Source organism: Zonotrichia leucophrys, chromosome 2 (assembly GCF_028769735.1).
Source record: "Zonotrichia leucophrys gambelii isolate GWCS_2022_RI chromosome 2, RI_Zleu_2.0, whole genome shotgun sequence".
NCBI classification, from domain to species: Eukaryota; Metazoa; Chordata; class Aves; order Passeriformes; family Passerellidae; genus Zonotrichia; species Zonotrichia leucophrys.
The window spans coordinates 97,067,826-97,091,296 of record NC_088171.1 but is presented as its reverse complement, the minus strand read 5'-3'; the positions used below and the strand labels follow the sequence as shown (position 1 = coordinate 97,091,296).

At 37.2% G+C, this 23,471-nt stretch overlaps 1 protein-coding gene across 1 annotated transcript in view; it reads left to right on the top strand.

The window, feature by feature from the left end:
* The window catches only part of DOK6 (docking protein 6), a 257,083-nt gene extending 233,620 nt beyond the window's left edge, over positions 1 to 23,463 (top strand). Inside the window, exon 8 of the mRNA XM_064705765.1 lies at positions 11,928 to 23,463. Coding sequence (XP_064561835.1) covers positions 11,928 to 12,067 — 140 coding nt within the window. The 3' untranslated portion in view covers positions 12,068 to 23,463. The remainder of the gene's footprint in view (positions 1 to 11,927) is intronic.
* Positions 23,464 to 23,471: the final 8 nt, after the last annotated feature.

The window sequence follows — 23,471 nt, the reverse complement described above, 5'->3', positions numbered from 1 at the left end:
TGGGTGTGGAAGGAAGTGCATTGGTTTAAGTTGTTTCTTCTGTTGTATGAAAAAGGAAAAGGGACTCCTCCCATCTCCAGAAACAAGCAGACCAAGTTGCTTGACACCCCTTACCAGATTTACCTCCACTCATTTCCTCTACTGTTACACAAGTGTGATAAAAATGGCACAGTTTGTTCACACTGAATCACAGTGAATTCCCTTTCAGGGGAAAAAAAAAGGCAAAATAACATCACTTGCATCCCTCAGTGAATTAGAACCATTGTTTTTGATTTCCTGGTGGGTAATTGAAGGCTTTTACAGCTAGAAGAAATTATTTATAGAGTCATGAAAAATGGATTAACTTTCCTGAGTGCTTCATTGATGTTTTAGACATCTACTTTATTCCAATTAAACTTATATAATCTAAAAATCAATAAACTTCTTTTTTTTAGAGAATAAATTATAGAGAAAAATAATTTGTTTCGTCTCTGTGAACTGCCTTATTGCCACATATTTTCTATATGCAATCTCTGCAAGGAACAAAAGAACTCAGAGTGCTGTTGCAGTCAGTACAGACAGAAACCTTTCCTTTATTCCATCCATTTCATAAACTGTCCAACCACTTGCAGTGGCTACTACCAAACACCTCAAAATATACCTCAAATGCGTGTCATAAAATCCATTTCTGTATTTTTTGTGTGCTATGCCTGCTGTCTCAAGTCTTATTTAGGACAGTCTATAATTTCAAATTGCACTTTAAAAAGAATAAAAATCACTTCTACTTTAGTATTGGGGGAGAGGCATGACTTCCTGCCTTCAAGTGTTTCAGGAAACTTTTTAATATTTCCAGGGAGCTAATTATCAGCTAATACAATATTTCACTTTTACATGGCATCTACTATTACTATCTAGTTGCAGCTTGAAATAACATTAATGTCTTCTAGAGAATACTTCTAAGGACAATTTCATAGAAAATTATTTCACAGAGACCCCAAATCTGAATAACAAATGGTTTATTAAATGTTTTTAATACATGGGTAAAAAAGTGAAAGGGGAAAGGTAGAAGTTCTGAAAGCTGTGTTTCATCCCTGCATATATTAATGTGAGAACTTCTCTGAATTTTTCTCATAGGTGGCAGAAAAAAAAATGGAATATCTTTAGTCAGTTTAAATATCTCATTTTATCAAACTGGAAAAGGTGTTTTTTATCTCCCACAAACCACCCTCCTCCTTCTATTCCCAGCAAAATACACACAAGCAAGGCTAACTCCCTGTGTTACAACATAAATACAAAGTTCCTTGAAGGAAAGGCATTTTACCAGAGTCCAAGACTTTTTCCTGTTCTTGGACAACATTGTCTGCAGTTTGAATGGCACTTTGTCCTCAGGGAACTTCCTTCAGTGGAAGCACAGTAATGGAGTGACTGAGTTTTATAGCAGAGGCAGAGGAAAATGATCAAAAGCAGATGATGAATTCTGCTGCTTTGTGCAGCGAGAAGCTCTAGCATGGCGCAAACAGGACTGGATCTGCAGTGCAACCATTTGCTGAGGTAATCTCAGGCACAGCTGATGCTAAAATGATGGTCCTGTTACATCTCAGATCCATTTCCAGCCCAGAAGTGGAGCAGATCTGACCCCACAGTGGAAACCAAACATTCATAAAACATGTTTTGCAATTTGATTTTCCTTTTTTGTGTCCTTTTTTTTTTTGATAAGGATTAGTTTTGCTAACATTAATCTCCCTGGCTCTTCAGGTGTGCAAAGAAACTGGCTGGGAGTGCAAAAGGAAGGGCTCAGATGTACCACCTGCATGTCTTAGACTTTGTTTTAGACATGTTTAGTTCTCATGTTCTACTCACATAATAAAATTGTCTTTTAAATATAGTTTTTCTAGAATAGATATCCACTTCAGCTGGCATAAATCTTTTATCCCCATTTTCCCTGTGTTAAGCAATGTAAGCTGTACTGCCTGCCAATTTTTCTCTATTTTTTAGGTTTTTTTTTTACAATCAAGGCTGTATTTTGCTTACATAAATTGTGGTGAAAAACACATTCCCTCCATCCTGTCAGACCAAATTTGCTCTCTGACTGTGTTCTCAGACCTCATGTGCTGAGTTTCATTTTATGGCAATATTTTTTATAGGCTAGTGATAAATCTTTGTGAATGGAGTGTTTATAATGAAAATACTACCAGGCCAGGAAATATTGGTCAGTATAAAGATCAGCAGAATTATAACAGCCACAAGATTAAACAGTACTGATCAATCAATAGTACCTGCAATAGTACCCCCTTTTCAAAGGAGTATACTGTCCCCACACTACACACTTTTCATTGATGTAAGTAATTTTTTCCTTCATTTTGCTTTAGATATTCTAATATTAAATTAGAATTTCACTGTTTCACTCCTTCTCTGTAGTATCAGTTGAATTTCATCAGGCCTGTATAGAGTTTTCTGGAATAGTGTATCCAAGGGGAAATGTCAACATGATTTGAAATGCAATAAATATTTAACAGTGACATATTCCTATCATCAAAGTGATATGCAATGTATAAATTTGCATTTTTACATTGAATTTTTCAGTAAGATGCTTTCTGTTACATCAGTGATAAATTTAGGCATTGATTTTTTTAACAATCTATCTGATAAAATCTCTCTTTTGAAGGGGCATTTAGTTTGGCTGTAATAAAAACACAACATTTTGAGGAAGGGAAAAATGAACACAGAGCTAACAAATTGGTAAACCAGGATGATGACACTACATACATAGTTACCAGTTAAATTATTCTGGTACATGTACATTGCAAAGATGTAAAATAAATTATACTCCAGTTTCTGCCCAGACATTTACCATCAGTTGGCTGTCATAATGACTTCATGCTCTGCCCAGGAGTCAAAAGCAGATAGCCAAGTGTGGAGCTCTACTTACTTAGATATTGCAGAAAACTATTTAAGAAAAAGTAACTCAATTCACACAATTTTATCTATCCTTCACATTTGGGTTTTTTTACTAGCTTTATATTCTTCCTGCTTTTCAATTATTCCAGGAGTAGGTTAATTTTTCAGAGTATTTTCTTTTGTTGATTTGTTATGTCTCCATGATACAAAATAAACACTAAAATAATTTCCTTCTTGGAGTTTTCCCTAGCTGTTGTCTCTTCCTCCTACTTTAGCCTTTCCCATATGCACTTAGGATCAGAGCATTCTTTTCTTGTTATTTCTTGCATTTTGCAATTGGATCTCATTCAAATGTTCCTTGGAGTGAAGGAAATTGTCACTTTCAGAAATTTCTCCTCTACCTTTTTTTTTCCTTAGAATTACCAACACACATAGGTAATGCATACATTATGTATGTATTTGTGAAGTCTGCTTTGTGAAGTTTCTGTTTAAAAGCTCATTGAGTTTTGAGCTTGAATAGGAAAGTGAAACTATATGCATTATGTATAAAAATGCTTAGTCTTTGTTTACTTTTGTGGTGAATGAAATAAATTTACTTGGCACAGGCACAAGTTCAGAAACAGCCAGCATTCTCATTATGAACCTTGATTTTACAGCTTATGTGGAGATGTTTTATATTAGGTTTTATATTAGTTTCTGGTTGACTGAGCCTGTGGTTTAAAGAATGAATTGGGCCATCTTGGACAAAGTACTCAGCCTTTTCAGGGAGCTTTGTTAGGGCACTCATTCAAGATTTTATTTGCTGTTAATTAACTTGCTGGCATTTTGATACATTTTAGTGCTAAACTGCCCACATTTCCTCTCAAAAGCTTTCCCTCAAGGTCGTGATGCCTGGATCTTACAGTACAAAACAAAAGCCTGGACCATGGTAACTTCTCCATACACACAAATTTTGGATCATCTGGGTAATGGTTCAGAGAAACCTGCAACTCTCCTAACTTAGTGCAAGTCAGGAAGAGCAGCTCAACACTTTCTTTAATTGATTTTTTTTTTTAAATAGGGGAATTTTTTCTCTCACCAGTAAAATTACTGAGAATAAAGTATTTCATTGTCTTACAGAATGGTTTGGGTTGCAAGATGAGGCTGCTCAATGCAAGGCTATCAGGGTTCCCTGAAAAATACTTTTAAATCAATAAACTAAAAATTCAAATTATCACTGCATAAAGTTTCTCTTCTATAGAATCCATGAAACCAAACTAAGAAATCCTTCTTTTTGAGAGTCTTCAGCTGGAAAATGATGTTTGTTTTGTAGCAAATTTGGACCTTAGCCTAATTTCATGTCAAGTGGGAGCATGATTGAACCATTTTCGACTGTGTTGGCATAGTTGAAGAGCTGGACTCAGGACAGAGGGTGAGAGGGGGCTGGTTTAGTACTCCAACATTAGCACAAGTGCAAAAAGCTGCAAAGACAAAATTAATTAATCTCTGCAAGGGCTGGTGTGGTCTTTGTATGGAAGACAATATAAGAAAGCTAACTACAAGCTTGTTATGCTTACCTGCACATTGGCTCAGAGCACAGAACTACAAAAATTGCTGCTCCAATTTCTTTTACTTAATCTCCTTGAAGTTCAGGCACACAGGCCTACAGTTATAGATAATAAGTAGAAGAGCACCAGTCAAAGAGATATCATATGCAAAATAGATCAGTTTTTACAAATATGTGTCAGATTTTGGCAGGAGAAACATGAGCAAAAATGGAAAAGGCTATTGGGTAATGTGAGATGTGTAAATAATTTTCTTTTCCCTACCCTGGATGGAGATAGGTAGTAGGGATTTATATATGTCTCCTTTCTTTATAAACACACCTAAATGCATTATTAGGGGAAAAAAATCTTAATGGAAACCAATTAAAAGTAGAGAGCAAGATAAACCTACTCATTCTTGAGAAAGATGTGATTGATGTTCTAATATTTCGACCACAGGAGCTACATCAACTTGTGATAGTCTAAGTAGGTGATTCACAGGTTAAGTGCAGCAGGACAGCAAGTATTTAAAAACACTTCCCAGAAAAACACAGCAGCAATTAAGCCAACCTGGCCTTCAGTCAATACACTGGCTTTAATTACACCTTTCAAGATACTGCTTTTAAATAGCTGCTATTTTAGATAGGGATACAGATGAAATAATGCTTGTTTTTCCTGTGCATAATATTTACAAGCAATTAGCATTGTAGGTATTGAAACAATTTTTCTGTGTTTCAAAATATTGACATGTAGACATGGTCTTCACAAAACTCCAGCATTATTGTGCCAAGATTGGAATGTTGAAAATCAGCATATTGTAAATGTGCTGGTCTTAAACTGGCAATCCTGCAGTCTCTTCTGCATGCATAAGTAAAGCTCCTTCTTTTCTAGAGGAGGACTTAATGACAATGCCAAAGACTTTTAAGTTAAATAATAGTCTTCCAATTCAGGAAAGTGATATGGCTCTGTAACAAATATGTATCTGCTCTGGTACTTACTAATCTTGATGCTGTACAGTTTAAAAAGTTACTATTTTGATTTCAAATTCTGAGGAAAATGAAACTATTTTTCAATTAAGAATGGAAAATAAATATTTTGAAAGGGGGGAGGGTAAGAGTTTGTCATTCATTCTCTTCATATATTTCCTATGCATTTTATTCTCAATTTAAATTAGTTTTCTTCAAAAGTATTTATAATAAACAAACTAAACCATTTTCTTAAAAATCTGTCCCAAAAATTAGGGTTTTGATATTCTTTCTTCCTTCAGAAAGATATATGTATCTGATGGAATTAAATCTAAAATTATTTTAGAGTACATGAAAGTTGGAGCCCAGCTGTGTTCCCTGGAGTTTTTATTCCAACTGCAGTTAAATTCAAAGGAAAATTTGTTTTTCTTTATTTGGAACTGAAACAGGCCCACAGTTTCGCTTTCAATAAGTATATGGAAATCAATATGCTGTAATGTAGTTTATGCTGTTTTTCAGTTTCCATCTGCTGCCTTCCATTGCATCTTTTTGTGAGTGACAGCATAATAATTGCTGTACCAATTAATGCCCTTCCAATCCAACTGCATCATTACTGCAAAATAAATGTTTTGCTTTGTAGCAGTTTGTCCTGCTATGAAACTTTGCTTTAGTTATTCCAATCATCTAACAGCAGAAAAGGAAAAGCTGCTTTGTCATCAGTAGCTCAGTAGAAGACACTGTATATTCAATACAGAGACTTGGCAGAATTTTAACCAGTATCAATTTATAAATAGGATAGCAGCAATCATTTGTTTTCTGCCTTAAATGAAAGTATCCTTTTTGATGCAATAATAGCCACTTAACTGATTTGAGACCGAAGTACAGGGGTTTTTTGGAGAAATTTTTTTTCTTTATCCAGAATAAAATATGAAGTCTCTTTCTTTGCAACAAAAGCTCTTAGAGGATAAAAGCTTCCATCTGAAATAAGCAGCATAAAAATTTAATTATTTTCAGTAAGAGTTTAATTTTCCCTAGTGGGATTTCAGTGCATAGCTACAGTGCCTTTCCCACTCTGTCCTGTGTCCTAACAAAAATGCTGCAAAGAATATCAGAGGTTGAAGCACTTTGAGACAAGTTTCCCATTCAAACAATATCCTCAGTACAATCTCTGGGCCTCCTCTGGCATAAATAGGAGCTTTCACTGCTGTTGGGAAAGTCCTTGGAGAATACACATCTAGATTAAAGACTGGTACTAGTTTTGGGAACTTTTCTGGCTCAAGAGTTGCGTTTAGTCCAATGAGAATTGTGTGAGGAAACAACACAGAGCTAACTCCTTCTTACTAACGTTTCGTTCTTGAAACATCTGTTATCTAATTGGGTTTTTTCCACCTTCTTGCACTACCCTGTTTTGCAATGATAAAATCTCATCTGTCTCTGTTTCCCTGCTTCCCAGGGTGTTCTGTTTATTGTGAACAATAGAATTTTCCAATTAATATTTCTAAAAAGAAACAACTGCTTTACAATGGAGCAATTGATTCACTTAATTTATTCTTAGCCTGTACTGATTGATTCATAGAAATTTCTTTTGAGCAGAAGTATTTCTGTAGCATTTATAGAGACATCTATAGCAATTGCAGAACTCTTGGAATCGTAAAGTCTCAGAGACTCCCAAATACAAAACAAAATACTAATAAAGACATCCAATTGGCTTTAATTTAATGACTTCAATTTTGTGCTCATAATCTTAGAAATGGAAATACAAAATTTTATTTTCAAAAACAAATTTATTACTCTTACCCAGAAAAACAGAAATGCATTAGAAGTACATCCTTTTGTTTGTAAAGTCATCTGTTCAGAGGTTAAGAAATCCCAGATGAAAGCTTGCTGTGCAGCTGCAAATGTCTTTATTTTTACCTAATGGCTATCTCGTATAAAGTAATTAAAGGCCTGCAACAGAAGCTGAAACACAGGAGCCTCTGGTTCTATTAATTTTTAATCACTGTACTGCAGAAACATAAACTTATATTAGATCTTGGATGGGAGAAGATCAATCATGGGGTTTCAAAAGTGCTCCTGCATGAGAGCTGTGAGCAGTCTGGTGGCGATGGTGGCGCATTGCTCACGGGTCATCATTTGCCAAACAAACCATCTGGCAGGGAAACCAGCCTCAGAAAAACCTGCCATCTCTTCCCTTGGCTGCTTGTTGCTGCTCCTCAGCTTTGCCAGCACAGAGATTTGTGGGGCTCTTGCAAACCAGATGACCAAAGTGCTTCAGTCTGCAAAGCAGCTTTGCGGTCTCAATGGCTCAACTGAGGGACAGTGAGCAGCAGTGTAAGCACAGAGCAGAAAGGGAGTGCTTTCAGCTGGTTTTCCACAGAAAGTGTAATGTTGAACCTTACCCACAGGCAGAGGGGAATTTTAACACAGGACTTGTACATCAGACATGAGTGCTCTAGCCAATGAACATCAGATCAGAATCCCTTGAATTCTTGTATTTGAAAATAAAAGAGTGACCTTTATCTCATTTAGAAAAGAAAAATGGTTGGCACCTGCCTTCTGGTTAAGAATTTGAATTCTGAATCTAAAACAGAAACATCTCCCAATAAGCAGCAGTAAGGGAGCTTTTAAAGCTTATCCCTGGATCTCTTCTCTTCTTTTTTTTTTTTCCTTTTCATTTAGCTTAGTACTGCAAGTTTTTTCTCAGAAGTTGTGATCGATCTACTCATATGTACATCAGTCACTGCTGTTACTAGGAAACCATTGGGTTTTTCCTCCAAAGAATTGTTATAAATAAGCACCATACCATGAAATAAGATCCTTGTGTATACTTCCTCTGCTTCCAACATAATTAAGATCAGGAAAAATCTAATTTAATGTAATTTACTGGGTTACATTAAATTTTCTTGATGGATCATTCATACCTAATTGCTTTGGACTGCAGCTTCATTGCATTCTATAATCCTAAGGGTAAATTTGAATAAAGGATGAAGCAGGCTGAATAATACTTATGTTTCCAAGGTCTTGTCCTGGAACAGAAACAAACCCAACTTTTCCTCTGTAAGCCATGGGGGAAAAAACCTCTCCCAGCTCCATTGGTATCTTCAGGTCATAAAATCTGTGTGAATCAAATTCATCTTGTGCTGACTTCAGAAGAATTGCAGGGAAGAGTTAGTTTTGTGTTCTTAAAAGCAGCTGTGGTTTTGTGTTTTTGTTTTTTTGTGTTCTTAAAAGAGCTGCAAAATTCACAAACAGTATTCTTATTCTTCTTCTTCTCTCTTAACCTTTTAAGGCCCAAATGTGACTGAAGCAGGAAACTTAGAAAGCTGTGGAACTTTAATCCTTCACTGCAAAAACTTTACCTGTATCTTTGGTTTCAAAATCCTAAGTGCTGACATAAATTGTAACTTTGGAGACACTGCAGTACCTAGGGTTCCATAAGACTGATCAGCTGTATGAAGTTTAAAATAATATTTGGGAATGAAAATAAAAGGATATATTATAATGTAGAATTTCCAGTATGTGATATGCTGAATTTTAACAAAAAGCTAAAAAGTGCCCTAAATTTTGGAAATTTACTACTTAGCAGTCTTAAGTCCACTTGGAACCTTTTGGACTATTTTTTTATTTTGCCACCATCATTTTCTTATTCATTTATTCAAGTATATTAACATAGTTAATTGGGGTTTTTTTTAATATAATTTGAAAGTAAATATATTGCCTGCATCCATTCTTTCCAAACTCGTAACTTTTCTATTACCCATAGCTCTCCCATTTCATTTGAACCAATGTCCTCTATTTTTTTTCTTATTATTTTCATAGATTGATGTCATACTGTTCAGCTTCAACCTCAACCAGACATCTTAGACCTCTTGGCTCTGTTAAGTGTGCCTTAATCTTTTCAATCTGTCTGTCTCTCTTCTATTTCACTACATATCCTAGCAGTTAGGAGAGAACAACTCTCCTCCTTAAACTCTTTGGCTACAGAATGGCAAAAACTAGCCCTGTTGTGACATTTAGCATCTACAAATTTTCCTTTACAGAACAGCAAGGGATGTGTTGGCTTTTGGAAATGAAAGACCTGAATTTAATTTCCTTTTTAACTCTCATAGATTCAAATTCATCTTCTGCATTCTAGGACATTGCCTAAATTCCGTGGCTAGAAATTAGTGTATTAGGGACACTCTTCATCACTGTATTAAAGCTACACTATTGTACAAAAGTGGATTTAAAATTAATTATACAAGATACAGCAGATGATGCAAATAGGCCTGAGTTTAGGAACTCTGTGGTTAGTTAGTCTTTTTACTATAGTGCTCATTGTCACAGGGATTGTTTTATGCTCTTTGGATAAAATGCATTAAGAAAATAAAGGAAAGTTATACCTTGACATATTTTATTTATCTTTATTAGTAGGAAAGAGAGAAATTTTACGTAGGAAATCATGTGCCTGGTTTATCAGCCCGTATGACATTTAAAAGACATATAATTGTGTTTCTGGGTAAAGGGAGAGCAAGATCTTACCTCCTGAGAAGGAAATGAGGCAGATTTGCAACAAAAACTTAAAATCTAGAATCATTCGTCTTTTCATGCTTAGGTTTGCATTAGATTAAGAAATAAAGTGACAGTTATTGTGATGTAATCCCAAATAAAAGTAAAAAACTAATAAAGGCCTTATATAATATCATGATTAAAAGTTGGTTAAAGCAATAAAACCTTTAGGACTATTCACAAACATTATCAGCTACTGTGTAGCTCAGAGCTCACAGTCACCATAAGCTTTAGTTCAGTTTGATGCGAAAGCTTCTTGAAGCAGAAAACATTTAAACCTTTCATCTCAGCCAAGTTTTGGTAGCCAATGTCAATTTAACCCCATGAATAAAGAATAAAAATACACATAAAAAATTCATCCTGCTTGCTTGTGCTTTGAAACTGATTTTATGATCATTAACATGCCACTGGGAATTCAGGTTCTGGTTTTACTGTCTTCAGTGTCACTAAGGTGTACCTTCTATTCTATTTTTCATTTAGTTGGATTTTTTTCTCTCTTGGTCCCAGCATTGGTCTGATAGTATCATGTTCAGAGGGAGCCATGGAGTTTTTTTCATGACGAAGTCAGCAAAGTGTTATGATCAAACTTTTCCAAATGCAGGTGAGGAAATGTTTTCCCAAGGTTGGTGAACATCATCCTTGGTTCCAGCCCTACTGGGCCAGCTGCTAACTGTTCTGAAACATGTCAGCATGAGCTGAATTCTTTAGTATTTGAGTCTATACCATTGCAGCTATTCTTTAAAATTTCTGTGGTTGGCATAAAAATATGATTTTGCATTCTTACCTGTAATAAGTGCGTTAAGATATTTTTTAAAGCATTATGCAAAACCATTTTAAATCCAAGTTTAAATATACATTTCCAAAAACAACATCAACAAAAAAATTGCATGAAGATATGCATTTTGTTTTTGTTACTTATTAAATTACAATTTCGAAAGGAAATACAAGTTAGGAAAACTATCAGGTTACAGAATTGGGTCATCATGGTTACCTGAGTTTCATCACTGGCTTTTCACATGTGGTTTCCCATCTTGCTGATTAAAGCAATGGTTATATGAGATTCACAAGGCCATCTGGAAAAGAGCACATCCTGGCACATCCTCCTCCTAAACAGTATTCTGCCATGTGCACCATATCCCACTGCCAGTTCCTTTTGGAATTACAGTGGTGCTGTGCTTACCTGACAAACTGGCATCATGTTCAAAGGACAGTAAGTAAATGAAGTGGGATTTGTGGAACTAATCCCTTTGAAACCCCTGGCATTACCTTCATGGGAAGCGCTTCAGGTAAAAAAGATGTGCACTAGTTATTTCTGAGCCATAACTGACATCACTAAGACTTATTAAGTAGAAAATGCACAAATACGACACTGAAGTTTTAAATAGTAATGTTGTAACTATTGCAAGGGTCTTCAGGGTGAAGAGAGAGGCAAGAATGTTGACCTGATGTTCAGAAGTCTTGATTTATTAGTCTACTACATATATTACATTATAACTATACTAAAAAGAATAGAGAGAAAGTTCTCAGAAGCTTGCTAAGCTAAGAATAGAGAAAGAATGAAAAACGAGGGAGCTCTGTCTGATTCTGTCCCTGAGAGAGCTCGGTCTTCGACTGGCCCTTAATTGTGCTCATCCAACATGGGCCAGTCACAGGTGCAACTGCTGCATTCCACAGCAGCAGATAACCATTGTTTACATTCTTCTTCTGGGGCCTCAGCTTCCCAGAAGGGGAAAAATCCTAAAGAAAGGATTTTTATGAAAAGATGTCTGTGACGTAGTAATTGTGACCCTAAATTATATCTGAGTTGGGTCTGGGGCCTTTTGCCTTGGCTGGGAATCTGTCAGCTACCTGTGCCCTTAGCCACAGGGAATACCCTCTTCTGCAGCCCCAAAAGGACCCAATGAAGCAACTCTGCTCTCCGGACACCGTGGGACAGTAGGAAGCTAATCCACTGGAGGTGAAAAGCTTCAAAGCCCACTTAGATCCTGTGTGTTCATGTCTCTCCCCGCTCCAGGTCACAGCCTTGGCTCAGCGAAGGTGTCCCGGGCGCAGACCTTTCCCAGCTACCCGTCGGAGCAGGCCGAGGAGCACCAGCAGCCGCTGTCGCTGGCCAGCAGCTACACCTTCAGCTACGGCTCGGGGCTGGTGCAATGACAGCCGGGGGCTGCACATGGACAGCTGAGCCTGGAGCCTCCCGCCAGGGCCGGGGCGCCGCCGGCCCCCTCTGCACCCGCCATTTGCCGTGAACACTGACGCCGAGCAGCTCCAGCCGGGGCGCCGCCGATGCGGGACCCTGGAGAGGCGGCTGCCCCGAAGCAGAGGCTAAGTCTTTATTTATTTATTTTGCCGTTCCTTTTGTCGATATGTTCAGAAAGGAGGGGGTTGGGGGGTTGGGGGGAGGGAGGAAGGGGGGACACGTCTGTGTTGTAAGAAAGTGGTGGAAACAAATGAAACTGTGTTGGTTGGTGTGAAGGTTTCTGCATGACCGGAGAAGGTCTCTTCTGGGGCTCCGCTGCAATGGCACGTTTGACACTGGGGGCCTTCCTTCCCGCCCCCACCAGCAGGACAGCCTGTCTTCACCCACAACCTCTGTAGATCCTTGCCACAGCCCGCAATTCCCGCTGGAGGCACTGAAATGTCACCTACTCAAGATGTGGCATCAGTGCTGTGAGGGTCACCTCCAGACCCGAGCGGGTTCACCCACTGCCCTAGAGGGTGGTTGGGTGTTTTTTGAGCCAGGCATTCACAAATACTGGAGCAGCAGGCTGATATGTTTTGTTGGGAATAGGGTTTGGTGCATGAAGGTAAGGTTATTGCCTGGTCCAGCTCTAATCTTAAATTCCTGGGGCACAAATTCATCCCTTACACGTGCAATTTTCACCATGCCCCTAGGAGCTGTGAGGTTCCCTATCAGCAGCACAGTCTAGTCCTCAGAACTGCTGCAAAATCCTCTTTTTCGCAAATTATTTAGGTAGCCATCCCTGCAAGCCTAACTTTAAAAAGCGGGAAAACTGTTCCTCAAACAAAAAAAGTGGGCACTTGCCCAGCTGGCAACTGCCCGTGCCACAGCTGGGCCAGACATGGTAGAGCTGAGCTCTGGTCTTGTCTTTCTGGTCAGCGTTGATTTTCTGTGTTTCCTTCTCAGATTTCTGTTCTAGATGCACATTGTATCTTGTATGATCATGTGTCAAGCATCTGTTTACTCTCAAAAGGAGGATGAGTACCTCTCAATGGAGATTTTCTGTCTTTGGAAGACGTCTTTAAAAAACGAACTGTAGTAGATGTTTGTAATCAGTAATGAGGAAATAAGTTGGAAGGCATACCTGTAGGTGGGGAATGAATTTTATCTATCCTGAACATTTAGATTTTTGTAACTGTTATCAAATATTTATGTACTTCTTGTGATGCCCTGAAATGTTTGAAATTGTGAGGAGAAAAATTTGCCCTCTTGTATGATCTGAGGAGCCTTGTGTTCTGTTCCCAGTGTGAAACTATTGCCATGATTACCAGAGGAATTCAGTTCATTGGTTGTTTCTCAGGACAGGTTGAGGAAATGTACCAAGGAGGAGACGCATAGACTCTTTTCCAATGAAACAATCGGTTTTATGTACTATAATTTAACGGGAAAAGTGCTGTTGGGTTGTTTTATATATGCACATTATATATATATGTATTAAAAGGTATGGAAGAAACTTCTGCTTTTGATTAAACATTTACTGATACAGTATGGTCAGCTTTTCTCCAACCATTTTCCTGGCTAAGAGACCTTGCAGACTTACAGCTTTCAGTGAACGGCTGCTGAATAAAAAAGCTTTGCGATCCACTTCAATGAAACAGTTCTACCCCACCACAATCACCTTTATTTGTTTTTCTGTTTTTCCTCGTCTCATTCACTACCTCTTTTCCTTCTCACAGTGCTGCCATACTCAGGAATAGAATGGCTCCTTGCAGAGAATATTTTGATGAGCTGAAATGAAAAACTGCTCTCCCACGCTGTCAGGGCACTGTACCTAGGGTGCTCTCAGAGCTGTACCCATCAAGGAAGCTTCATTCACACTTTCATTTAAGAAAAAGATTCAGTTGACATTTTGCTTAGGGAAATTTTCCGATTTGCAAACTTTAAATATGAAATTTGGTACAAAACGATGATGATGTAATTCTGTTATTCAGTGCAGCTTTGCCAAATATTTGCCTTTTGGGGAAATGGTCAATTATTTTTATTCCTTTGCAACTGGGATTCTTCCACTTGCCCTAAAATTAAATATATTTTCTTTGAAACTCCTTAAATTAAGTTTTCAATATGTTCTACAGTTTCAATGCAGTTTTCAAGTCCAAGTAACTTTCTTCCTCATGACTTAAATACCAGTCATTCTACATAGCCCAAAAGTGGGGAAAAGGCAAAACAGGAGAATATGCTTTATAGTTCCAGTGTCCATATACTTTAATAACCTATCTAAATCCTCAACCTAGTACTTCAACTAGAAATACTTTAACCTAGTACTTCAACTAGTATTTCTATAAAAAGCATAAGATCTATATAATGTTCTCTTTTTGTTTCCTGGGGAGCAGTTGCTGTCTGTGGCTTTGTCTTCCTATGCAGTACTTGAATATTGTCAAGTTAATGAAAATGTAGATGCTATTTTCAAAGAAAACACACCAAAAAAGGAGGGAAGAGGGCATTAGAGCAGTTGTGGCTATATATGGCCATATATAGCAGTTTTACTAAATATTTTGCTTTTGTTGCATAATGCAACCATCCTCTCAACTCACATTTGTAAAATACCTGTGAGGTCTCATACAATACACAGAAAATTGAACAAAGCTTCAGAACACAACAAATCTTTAGCAAGTCTGACCTGTTGGGAACCTATTTCTTGTAGAGACCAAACACAAGCACACTAGGATTGGAAAATGAGGATGCAACTTTACAATGTACTGTAACACAGTCTAAGACAGCTGGTAACCTGAAGCACAAAAGTATTCAGAGCCAGTGGATGCTGCCACTAGTGCCACTCCAGAACAGCAGATGATATCACTGTAACACTGATGTATTCACACAGCTTCCACCAATGTTCCTCAGAAAAGCTCCATGAGAACCAGGCAGACACTGTCACAGCAGTGTGCCAGAAAATTCTGTTCTCATGGAATTGCTTTAATTCCTGGCACATGCCTGTTGATAACCTAAGTGATGGCCACTGAGACCACTTTGTACAGCTCCTAGTGCTTCCACCAGAAGGAAAACTCTCTTTTGGAACACGTGGTAGAGCTGCCTGCCTAGAGACTACAGTGGCCTTTAAATAGACCCAGGGACCCCATGGGACCCTGTTCCAGTCTCGGCTTTCCTCCTGTGCAAGGCACACAGACTACTCCTGACCCCAGAGCTGCTCTCTGTTTTCAGCTAATGAGCTGTGAAGGGATGGAGGGCAGCAAAATGTCTTCAGTGGTAACCAGGTACAGCTGGTACAAATGGAACAGCATTAGTACATGATAAAATAAAGGAAATAAAAGAAAGCTTCTGCTTTTATTTCTGTCTCAGAGGATGTGATAGGAAAATATAATTGTAACTGTGATTTACATTTTTTTGAAATCACCCTTTGATAACAATATATTCACCCCTACAAACCAATAACACATGGCATTACTAAATATACTTATTAATATATCTTTACTGTGAATATTATAGATTGATGCATGCTGGTACTTTTGATTTTCAAGTCACTTGGCGCAGAAAAGGTGAAATTGAAAGAGACTGCTAATAAATCATCAAATGATGCTAAGGAACTTGGATAGTCCCATTTTTTAAACAGCCATATGTCATTATTTATAGTTTAAACTATCTGTGAGTACACTCCTTTGAAACAATTTCATCTGCCCATGTGAAAGAGAAAGGAGAATCTCTTGTAGCAGGGACTTTGCTATTTTACTGAGTAAATATTCAGACATTACGTTTTGTGGCAGATACATGGTCACATGTATCAAGTTCTGTCTTTGGGAGGTTTTGCTGTTTGTTTTCTTCTTTTTTTGGTTCCACAAAAGCTACAAGTAAAACTTGAAAATGTATTGACAAACCAAAGGAGTGTGTCAAGATATTGACAATAGCTGCTCTCTTTTGTTTTGTCAAAAGTCTACTATGACATTTCGGTAAAATACTTCACTCCACAACACATGTCTAGAAATCCTGCTGCATCCTGGGATGCAGAAAACTATAATCAAGTTTTGTTCTAAGTTAATAAGACTTTGCTGGAAGAAGGGTTGAAATTGAGTGTCTGAGGGCAAAAGTGTTTTAAAGTGCTCTCTATAGCAATAATTTAAGTACAAAATACAGCCTTCAGGCACCCATTTATTTAGAAGTTGCTAAAGTGCAGGCAATCTGTGACGACCCTTACCTGCTTACGGCAAAGAGAAAAAAAGGTCAATCGTTAATCATATCTATGTACTGCATTTATCAGAAAAGGAATTAACTTCATGCTTGCTCAGCTTTCCAGTCTAAAAGGCAATACTGTGAGGAGTAGGGTTTTTTGAGATATTTGATCTCTAGAACAGACAAAGACCATCAGCCTGCAGCATATAAACCTCTACCCAGACTTAGCTCACCAGCCACATGTGCTAGTTTTCATCTGGTAACCTAGAAACTGCAGGGTGGTTTTCCATTAGAAAATATAACTGTCTTGAATGGCTGTGCATTTTAGCATGAAATATGGGATTATTTACAAAATACTAAAAAGGAAGGAGTAATGAGTTCCAATTAATCTCTGCTTTAGTGTTTAATATCAGTGTATTTTGGCTCTTTTTTATACCTACTGCAAAGGAGTAAGTGTGGCTTTTATCCACACATGGAATGGAGTGAACAGTGGAAAAAGTGTGAAAAGTTGCTCTTTGATTACGAGAATAGATCCAATAGCACTGGAAAATTTCATTTTTCCATACATCATTCTAATACTTGTGACTCTTTCCAAACACACTTATTACACAACAGGATATACTAGAATTTTACAGTTTTAACCACAGAGAACTGGTCAAAATGCCTGCCTGCATTTTGTAAGTAGAAGATAATGACTGTGCAACACCACTGTAGTGACACAATTTTAAAATCTAAGGGCTGGATATATGAATTCTGCAGTTATAAAATCTTGCTCTACATGAAGGGTGCAGGGTTCGTTCTTGATATTATAAATAAATGCTTGTCACTTTTTATTTTAGATAAAAAGGTGAGGTATATTGGAAACAAGGATAAGCTTATGGTGGAATGGAAAAAACCTCAAGGAATATTGACTCCTTTGTTGTAACAAGAAGTTTATCTCCCTGTTGAGGTCCTTAAAAGACAGTAAAAGGTGATGGGTGAAGGTCCTGCGTATTCAGCAATTACTTAAATTACATTGTGCTTAGAAACGTAAATATTAGTATCTGTTGGCAAAGTGGTACTGTTGAAGAAAATGGAAGTTTCACTTTGCAAGGATTTTTACAAGCTTATGCAGCTCAACAGATTTTTAGACACAATTAAAACACATATGAAAGTAACTGAGGTTTAAGTATTATTAAATATAATTAAAGCATTTGACAATGTCCATATTTTTATGAATATTGCTAGCTGTAATGGAGACAATATTTCCTTTTAAGCTGAATGCAAACTCAGAAAGTAATAGGTTCTCTAATAGGAAAAAGTTAATATCTTTAAAAATCATATTTAAAGTCCCAAAGAATGAATTTTATTGGGGTTTTTTGTTGCTTTGATGCAGAAATCTTCATGAAGTTCAACAGATTTACTACATTCTCTTACAATCCTGAGATTGTCAAGTGCATTAATATATTTTACAGTAGATTTTTTCCAGTGAGAATATTTGACATGAATGAAGTTAATTTTTAATCAGCTGACACATTGTTTTCAGTCTTTTTAAAAATTGTATGATAGCAAGTCAGAATGGGATAGAAAATAGCACAAAATTAATTGGCTGGTTTGGCAATTCCATACCAATAATGAAAATAAGGGCTTCAGTTAAACATTTATTCTCATCACTGCTCCAGTACTTCAAACAGAATAAATGACATAAAATAAATTTTTTCTTGTGGATGTTAATTGTCGCATTTCCTGAGTTTCCATAGATGATCAGCTGTGGCAGGAGATACCCAGAACTGCTTTTTTGAAATTGTTCTGATTTGAGATGGTTGCAAGGAAAAACAGAAAATATATGAAAAAAATAGTGTTATGACTTCTTACCGAAGAATGATACATGCTAACCTTTTATTTTTTGAAAATCATCACTATAAAAAGGTAGAGACATTTATGAAAGGAAGTGAAGAATGTGGTAAGAAATCAACAAAAATAAAACCAGATTCTGTAATCTTTAGAAAGATTAGGAGAAATTGGCAAACACTTATGCACACAGCAGTGGGCCATGTTGAGCACAAAACTCTTCCCCATGGCATTCAACTTCTCCTTCATCAGGAGCTGGAAACAATGTCGTGTGCTTAGTCTGATTCACAGCTCTACATTGCATTCTTTACAAAGCATTTTCCCTTACCTGGCTGGAAGAACCAAGTACCAATCTGCCTGACACCCATTATGCAATATAGAAAAAAACTGTATTTTGCATAATGCACCACCAATGTTATCACACAGCTTTGTGGAACTCACTGCAGCCAGGTATTGTCAAAAGTATAATTTAGAATATTTCACAGCTCATTGAGTTCTGTGTGATCTGTGTGATATCTTCCTTTATGATCCGTAAAAATACATACAGAGGTGCTCAACCTTTTTTCATCTAATTTCAAAATGTTCTGACAGAGTTCTGTAGGAAGGTTCCTCCCATTTTAACATTGTTGGGTAAATTATAGACATTTCAAAGAAAATAATAAATGTCTGCTTAAGACAGTTTTATTTCAGAGGGAAAAAAAAGTAGTAAAAGAGATTAATTTTAATACATGCAAATATTTCTAACATACAGTCCTCTTTTCAAATACACATATAGACATCGTCACGAACAGAGAAAAGTATTGAAGAAAAAAAAAGATACTGTGCTTTTGTTTATATCTTAGTATGATAAGCTATTGATCACTTAAATAATTTTATAAAATGTACTGGTTAATGCTACAAATTAATTCTTTAGTGTCACAATCTAATTGAATAAACTGTTAAGACAGGTGTTAAATACCCTTTAGAACCACTGTGATGCTTTTTTTGTAAAATTACAAAGTTGTCTTTTTAAGTAAGCATAAGGTTAGTAGAAATGTGTCAGCCATGGCTAGTAATTCATATTAATTATTTTATCTAACTATACAGGCTAAAAATGTGGATAGTGTGGAAATAATCTTTTGAAATGTGTGTTAGATAGCTTTGTACATTTCCTTTGATATTTCTAGCTCAAACATTATATCCTAAGTTATATGGAGGGATATGTAAGACTATAGCACAGATAGTAAGGTAAATCTGCAGCTTTATAAATCAAGCCTTATCAGGGCCAAGAAATCAGTCAGAGCAGTGGCACTGGTTAGTCCTGAGGCATGGTGGCAGCCTGCCCCAGTGGTATCTGACACACAGCTGAGGCTATATCACAGTTCCTGAGACTCCCCTGATTTAAAGGAAATGTAGGCAAACTCATTACTCATTTATCCCATGGTTATCCAGATGCTTGTCTCTCTCATACTCTTCTCATAACTCTCAATGCATTGTAGTATTAGAAAAGAGCAACAACATAAAAAAAGGTAGGGACAAAAGCAGAGACAAGGACCCTCTTGGTAGAAGAGTGTCCTCCCAAGCCCTGCAGACTCCTCTTCATCCTGAAAATATGAGTTGTTCCTGTGCAGGAGCCCAGCTTCAGAAGGCAGGGGAGGGAGCGTGCTGACTTGTCTGATGCAGGCTGGGAGAGAGCTGGGAAGGGTCTCCCATTTCCTGAGCGATTTGGCAGGAAGGATGCTGGATGAGCCAGCATTTCAGGTGGCAGTGAAAAGCCTGGTCCAGTTTAGTGTTTGGAAGAGCGCTGTGGGTGTCTGGCCTGGGGGTGGAACCATTTGCCTGAGATACCAAAGGAGCTGTGCTCGCCCTGAGCCCACACTTGCCCTGGCACCACAGCCCAGCCAGGCACAGCTGTGAAGGGGAGCCTTGTGCTACAGCCCAACAAGGTTCTCCAGGAATGTGCGTGCTTGGGAAATGTCTTGTGTTGCCTTGCTTACACCTTGAACAATACAGTCTGAGAGCTTGGCAAACAGCTTCTACTCCTGGGGTCTGAAGCCTAAAAGAACATTTTAGCACCTATCTTGTAGACAGACGGGCTGGTTTTGGAAATAACCTTTAGTGTCAGACTTACAAAGCTGTTCAGAGGATTAACTCCTATTGAGCATCTCAGCTTTGAAGGAAATTGCACTAGGGAGTACTCACTGAGGCAGAGTTTCAGCTTCTGTAAATAAATACCATTGATTTGGGCTTTCACAGAGCTCTGTAACAGAGCATATTTAAAGGAGCATGGTGCACATAAGATTTAAAAGTAAATTTGAAAAACCAGAGTCCTGGTGCCCTGATATCTTTATGATTACAATAATAAAAATAATCATCCATTAAAAACAAAACACAAAAAAGCACACAAAAAAACAAACAAAACAAAACACCCCTAGAAATGAAACCAGTAGTGAGATCAATCATCTGAACAATCCTCTGAATATTAAATCTTTCCTTTTTCTGAAGTAAGGTTTCTTATTTGGAACTGTCAGGAGTAAGCTAGGAAATGCTGGTGGCACCTGTTCTGCCTGCTGTGTTTCCTTGGTCCTCTCCTCCTGTCCCCTAGTCCTGGGATAAGACCTGGAGCGGAGGCAGGTGGTTGAGTTGCACAGTATAGTTAGAACTTGCTATTTCTGACATTCTCCAAAACATTTAGGTGCCTAGCAGAGAAGGTGGGTGGGAATTTAGGTCAGGTGGAGGTCATAAAGAAGGTTAATTGCTGAGCTACCCTGCCAAAGGAGGGGGTGTCCAGCTTCTTGTGTTCCTTGGTGGGTCCAGCCCTTAGAACAGCCTGTTTCCTCACTGAATCACTGTTTTACCCCAAAACTCACAGCCATGGGAGAGCAGAAGGAGCAGTATCATGAACATATTACAGTCAAAGTTCTTTAAGGTAAAGGAATCTGTCTAAAATGAATAAAGAAAATAACAGATTCTAACTTTCACCTTCTTTCGTAGACTGTGAGTTTCTTTTCATCCTGTTGATTCAAACTCTGGTGACTGCCTTTCCTACATTCAGAAGTCTTTTTCAAAGAGATGTGAGTTTACACCCTTGAAAGACTTAGTTGTACTATTGATCATTGAATATTCTTTTGAACATTAAATTTAAACATTTCCCTTTCTGACCCAATGAAAAAGATTATTTTTACTATTATGGAAAAGGTTTTACTTCTCTTTAATCTCATATATTCATTTTCAAGTCACACAGATGATAGTTACCCTAGAATACCCTTCAAGGTATTCAAAACTCAGTTTTTTAATGACAAGATATTTTACTACATTTATTTCCTTTCAGCAAAGTTTCTAAGACCTTAAAAAACCCACAGAACTATTTTACAGTTTAGATGGTATGCTGAGCTGGTTGCTATCCATGGTTGTGTCATTTTGCTTCATTGATTCTTTTTTCCTCCCTCTTAACTATTTGAGCTAGTGATACAGCTTGAAATAGCACAGTAACTGCTCAACATAAAATTTCCAAATTACAGTTGATGGAGTTTATTCAAAAGAATTTTTTAAATTCCAAAAGGAAAGGACAAATCTATGGGAAATATTGAAACTAAGCAGCAATAAACAATGGTTTGTTTACACTGGAAAGTCTATTTACATAATCCAAACAACAAATATTGCGTCCCAACCTGCCAGACTCATAAAATATTTAAAGAGTTCTAATATTGCATTTCAAATTGAGATTTTGGAAGTTTCTCTTTTGTGTAGCTTGCTAGTTTTTAAACCAATAAGAATATTGATAAGTTTGGGGTTGTTTTCTTTGTGGTTTTAATTTGTCACTTGTTCAGCTGCTGTTCACTGATATTGCTATGGTACAAAAATGAAGCTGTTGTTTTGAGATTGTTTTTTGAAAAAAAATAACATATTGTTCTTATTATGCTATGTGTGATGTGATTTTCCCTGTGGATTATCCTACTGGTAGAACTAATATGTTTACAGAATTTGAATTAAAACAGATTACATACCTGCAAAGGAGTGCACTATAGATTTTGTTTTGTCTTCAAATCTCAAAAATAAGCAATTTTTTTCAAAAAGACAAGCTGAAAGTACCAAGAGAGAAAAGAAATAAGGGCAGTACCACAAATAATCAAAACAATCTGGTATTCCAGATATTTAACCTCAACCTCTCCCTTTTTTTTACCCTCAGTAAAGCAGGGATGTATTCTGATGGTCTCTAAAAGCAGTAAAACAATATCATCTTCTCAGCTTATGGATGTTTGTGTATCTCCAATTTGTCACTCCAAACGAAACCTTCTGTGTAATCAAGTCCATTACATTGTTATTTTTGGAATTTCATTATCAGGGGGACCATAAGAAATGACCCAATGCTACAAGGTTTCATCTGTAAGGCTGTGCACAACTTAGAATTATCTGCTATGACATTTGACAACTCAGGAAATAAACCAACTTGTTAGTAGTACAGTTCTGTGTATCGTCATCAATTTCACATTCAAGCATTTGTATATCTGAAAACCTTCAGCAAGTGAAATTTAAAAAAAAAAAAACAAACATCCATGGCAACGTGTCCTTGTTCAGTACAGAAAACCAAAACAAGATGTTTTTAATGGTGTATGACATTGTAAACAACTTAAGTTGAAAGGACACTTTAGTTTAGGACTTTAGATTTTTAGCTGAAGTGTAGGATAACCACATGATGCTATTATTGCTCAGATAGTGAAGAGAAGCCTTGTGTCCATGTTATTTTCAGAAGAAACTTGGTCCCTATTTTCCTGTGCACGTGAAGAAAGCTTTCCACTGGAGAAGGCTGTGCAAAATGTGCTTTTTGCTGTCAGGCTGTGATGCTCTTCCTAGCCAGCCAAGCAGAACCAGTACCTGATTTGTAGGCAGGCTCATGATGCCTCCACCACTAACCTCTTTCAAAATAAAACCCCAAACAGTGTATCCAGCAACATTTTTACATATGCTTCAAGAGAAAAGTGGAATCAGGTATAGGTGAGCCAGGCACACAGTATGCTGACATGATTATCAGCTGTCATGGTAACACCTTCATTTACTGGGATTCTGTCCTCGGTAATTCAGCAGATTTGTAAAAGGCCAAAAGATGCATAGATCCTAATTCTCAGGTCTGCCTTCTAGTTCTGTTTGTTTAAGGATTTATTTTTTTGTCTGTTTGTTCAATTTCTGTGTGGTTTCTTTTGTAGGTTTCAGCAGAATATATACGTATGCACACATACAACCACATATGTATGTGTATTGTTTTGTAAATGTTCTCAGTCATGCTTTCTTCTGCTTTGCACCATTTACTCATATACCTTCCATGTTCTCATTTATTTTTTGCGCAACTAAACCTTATAATAAATTATTAAATATAACCTGACAGTGACA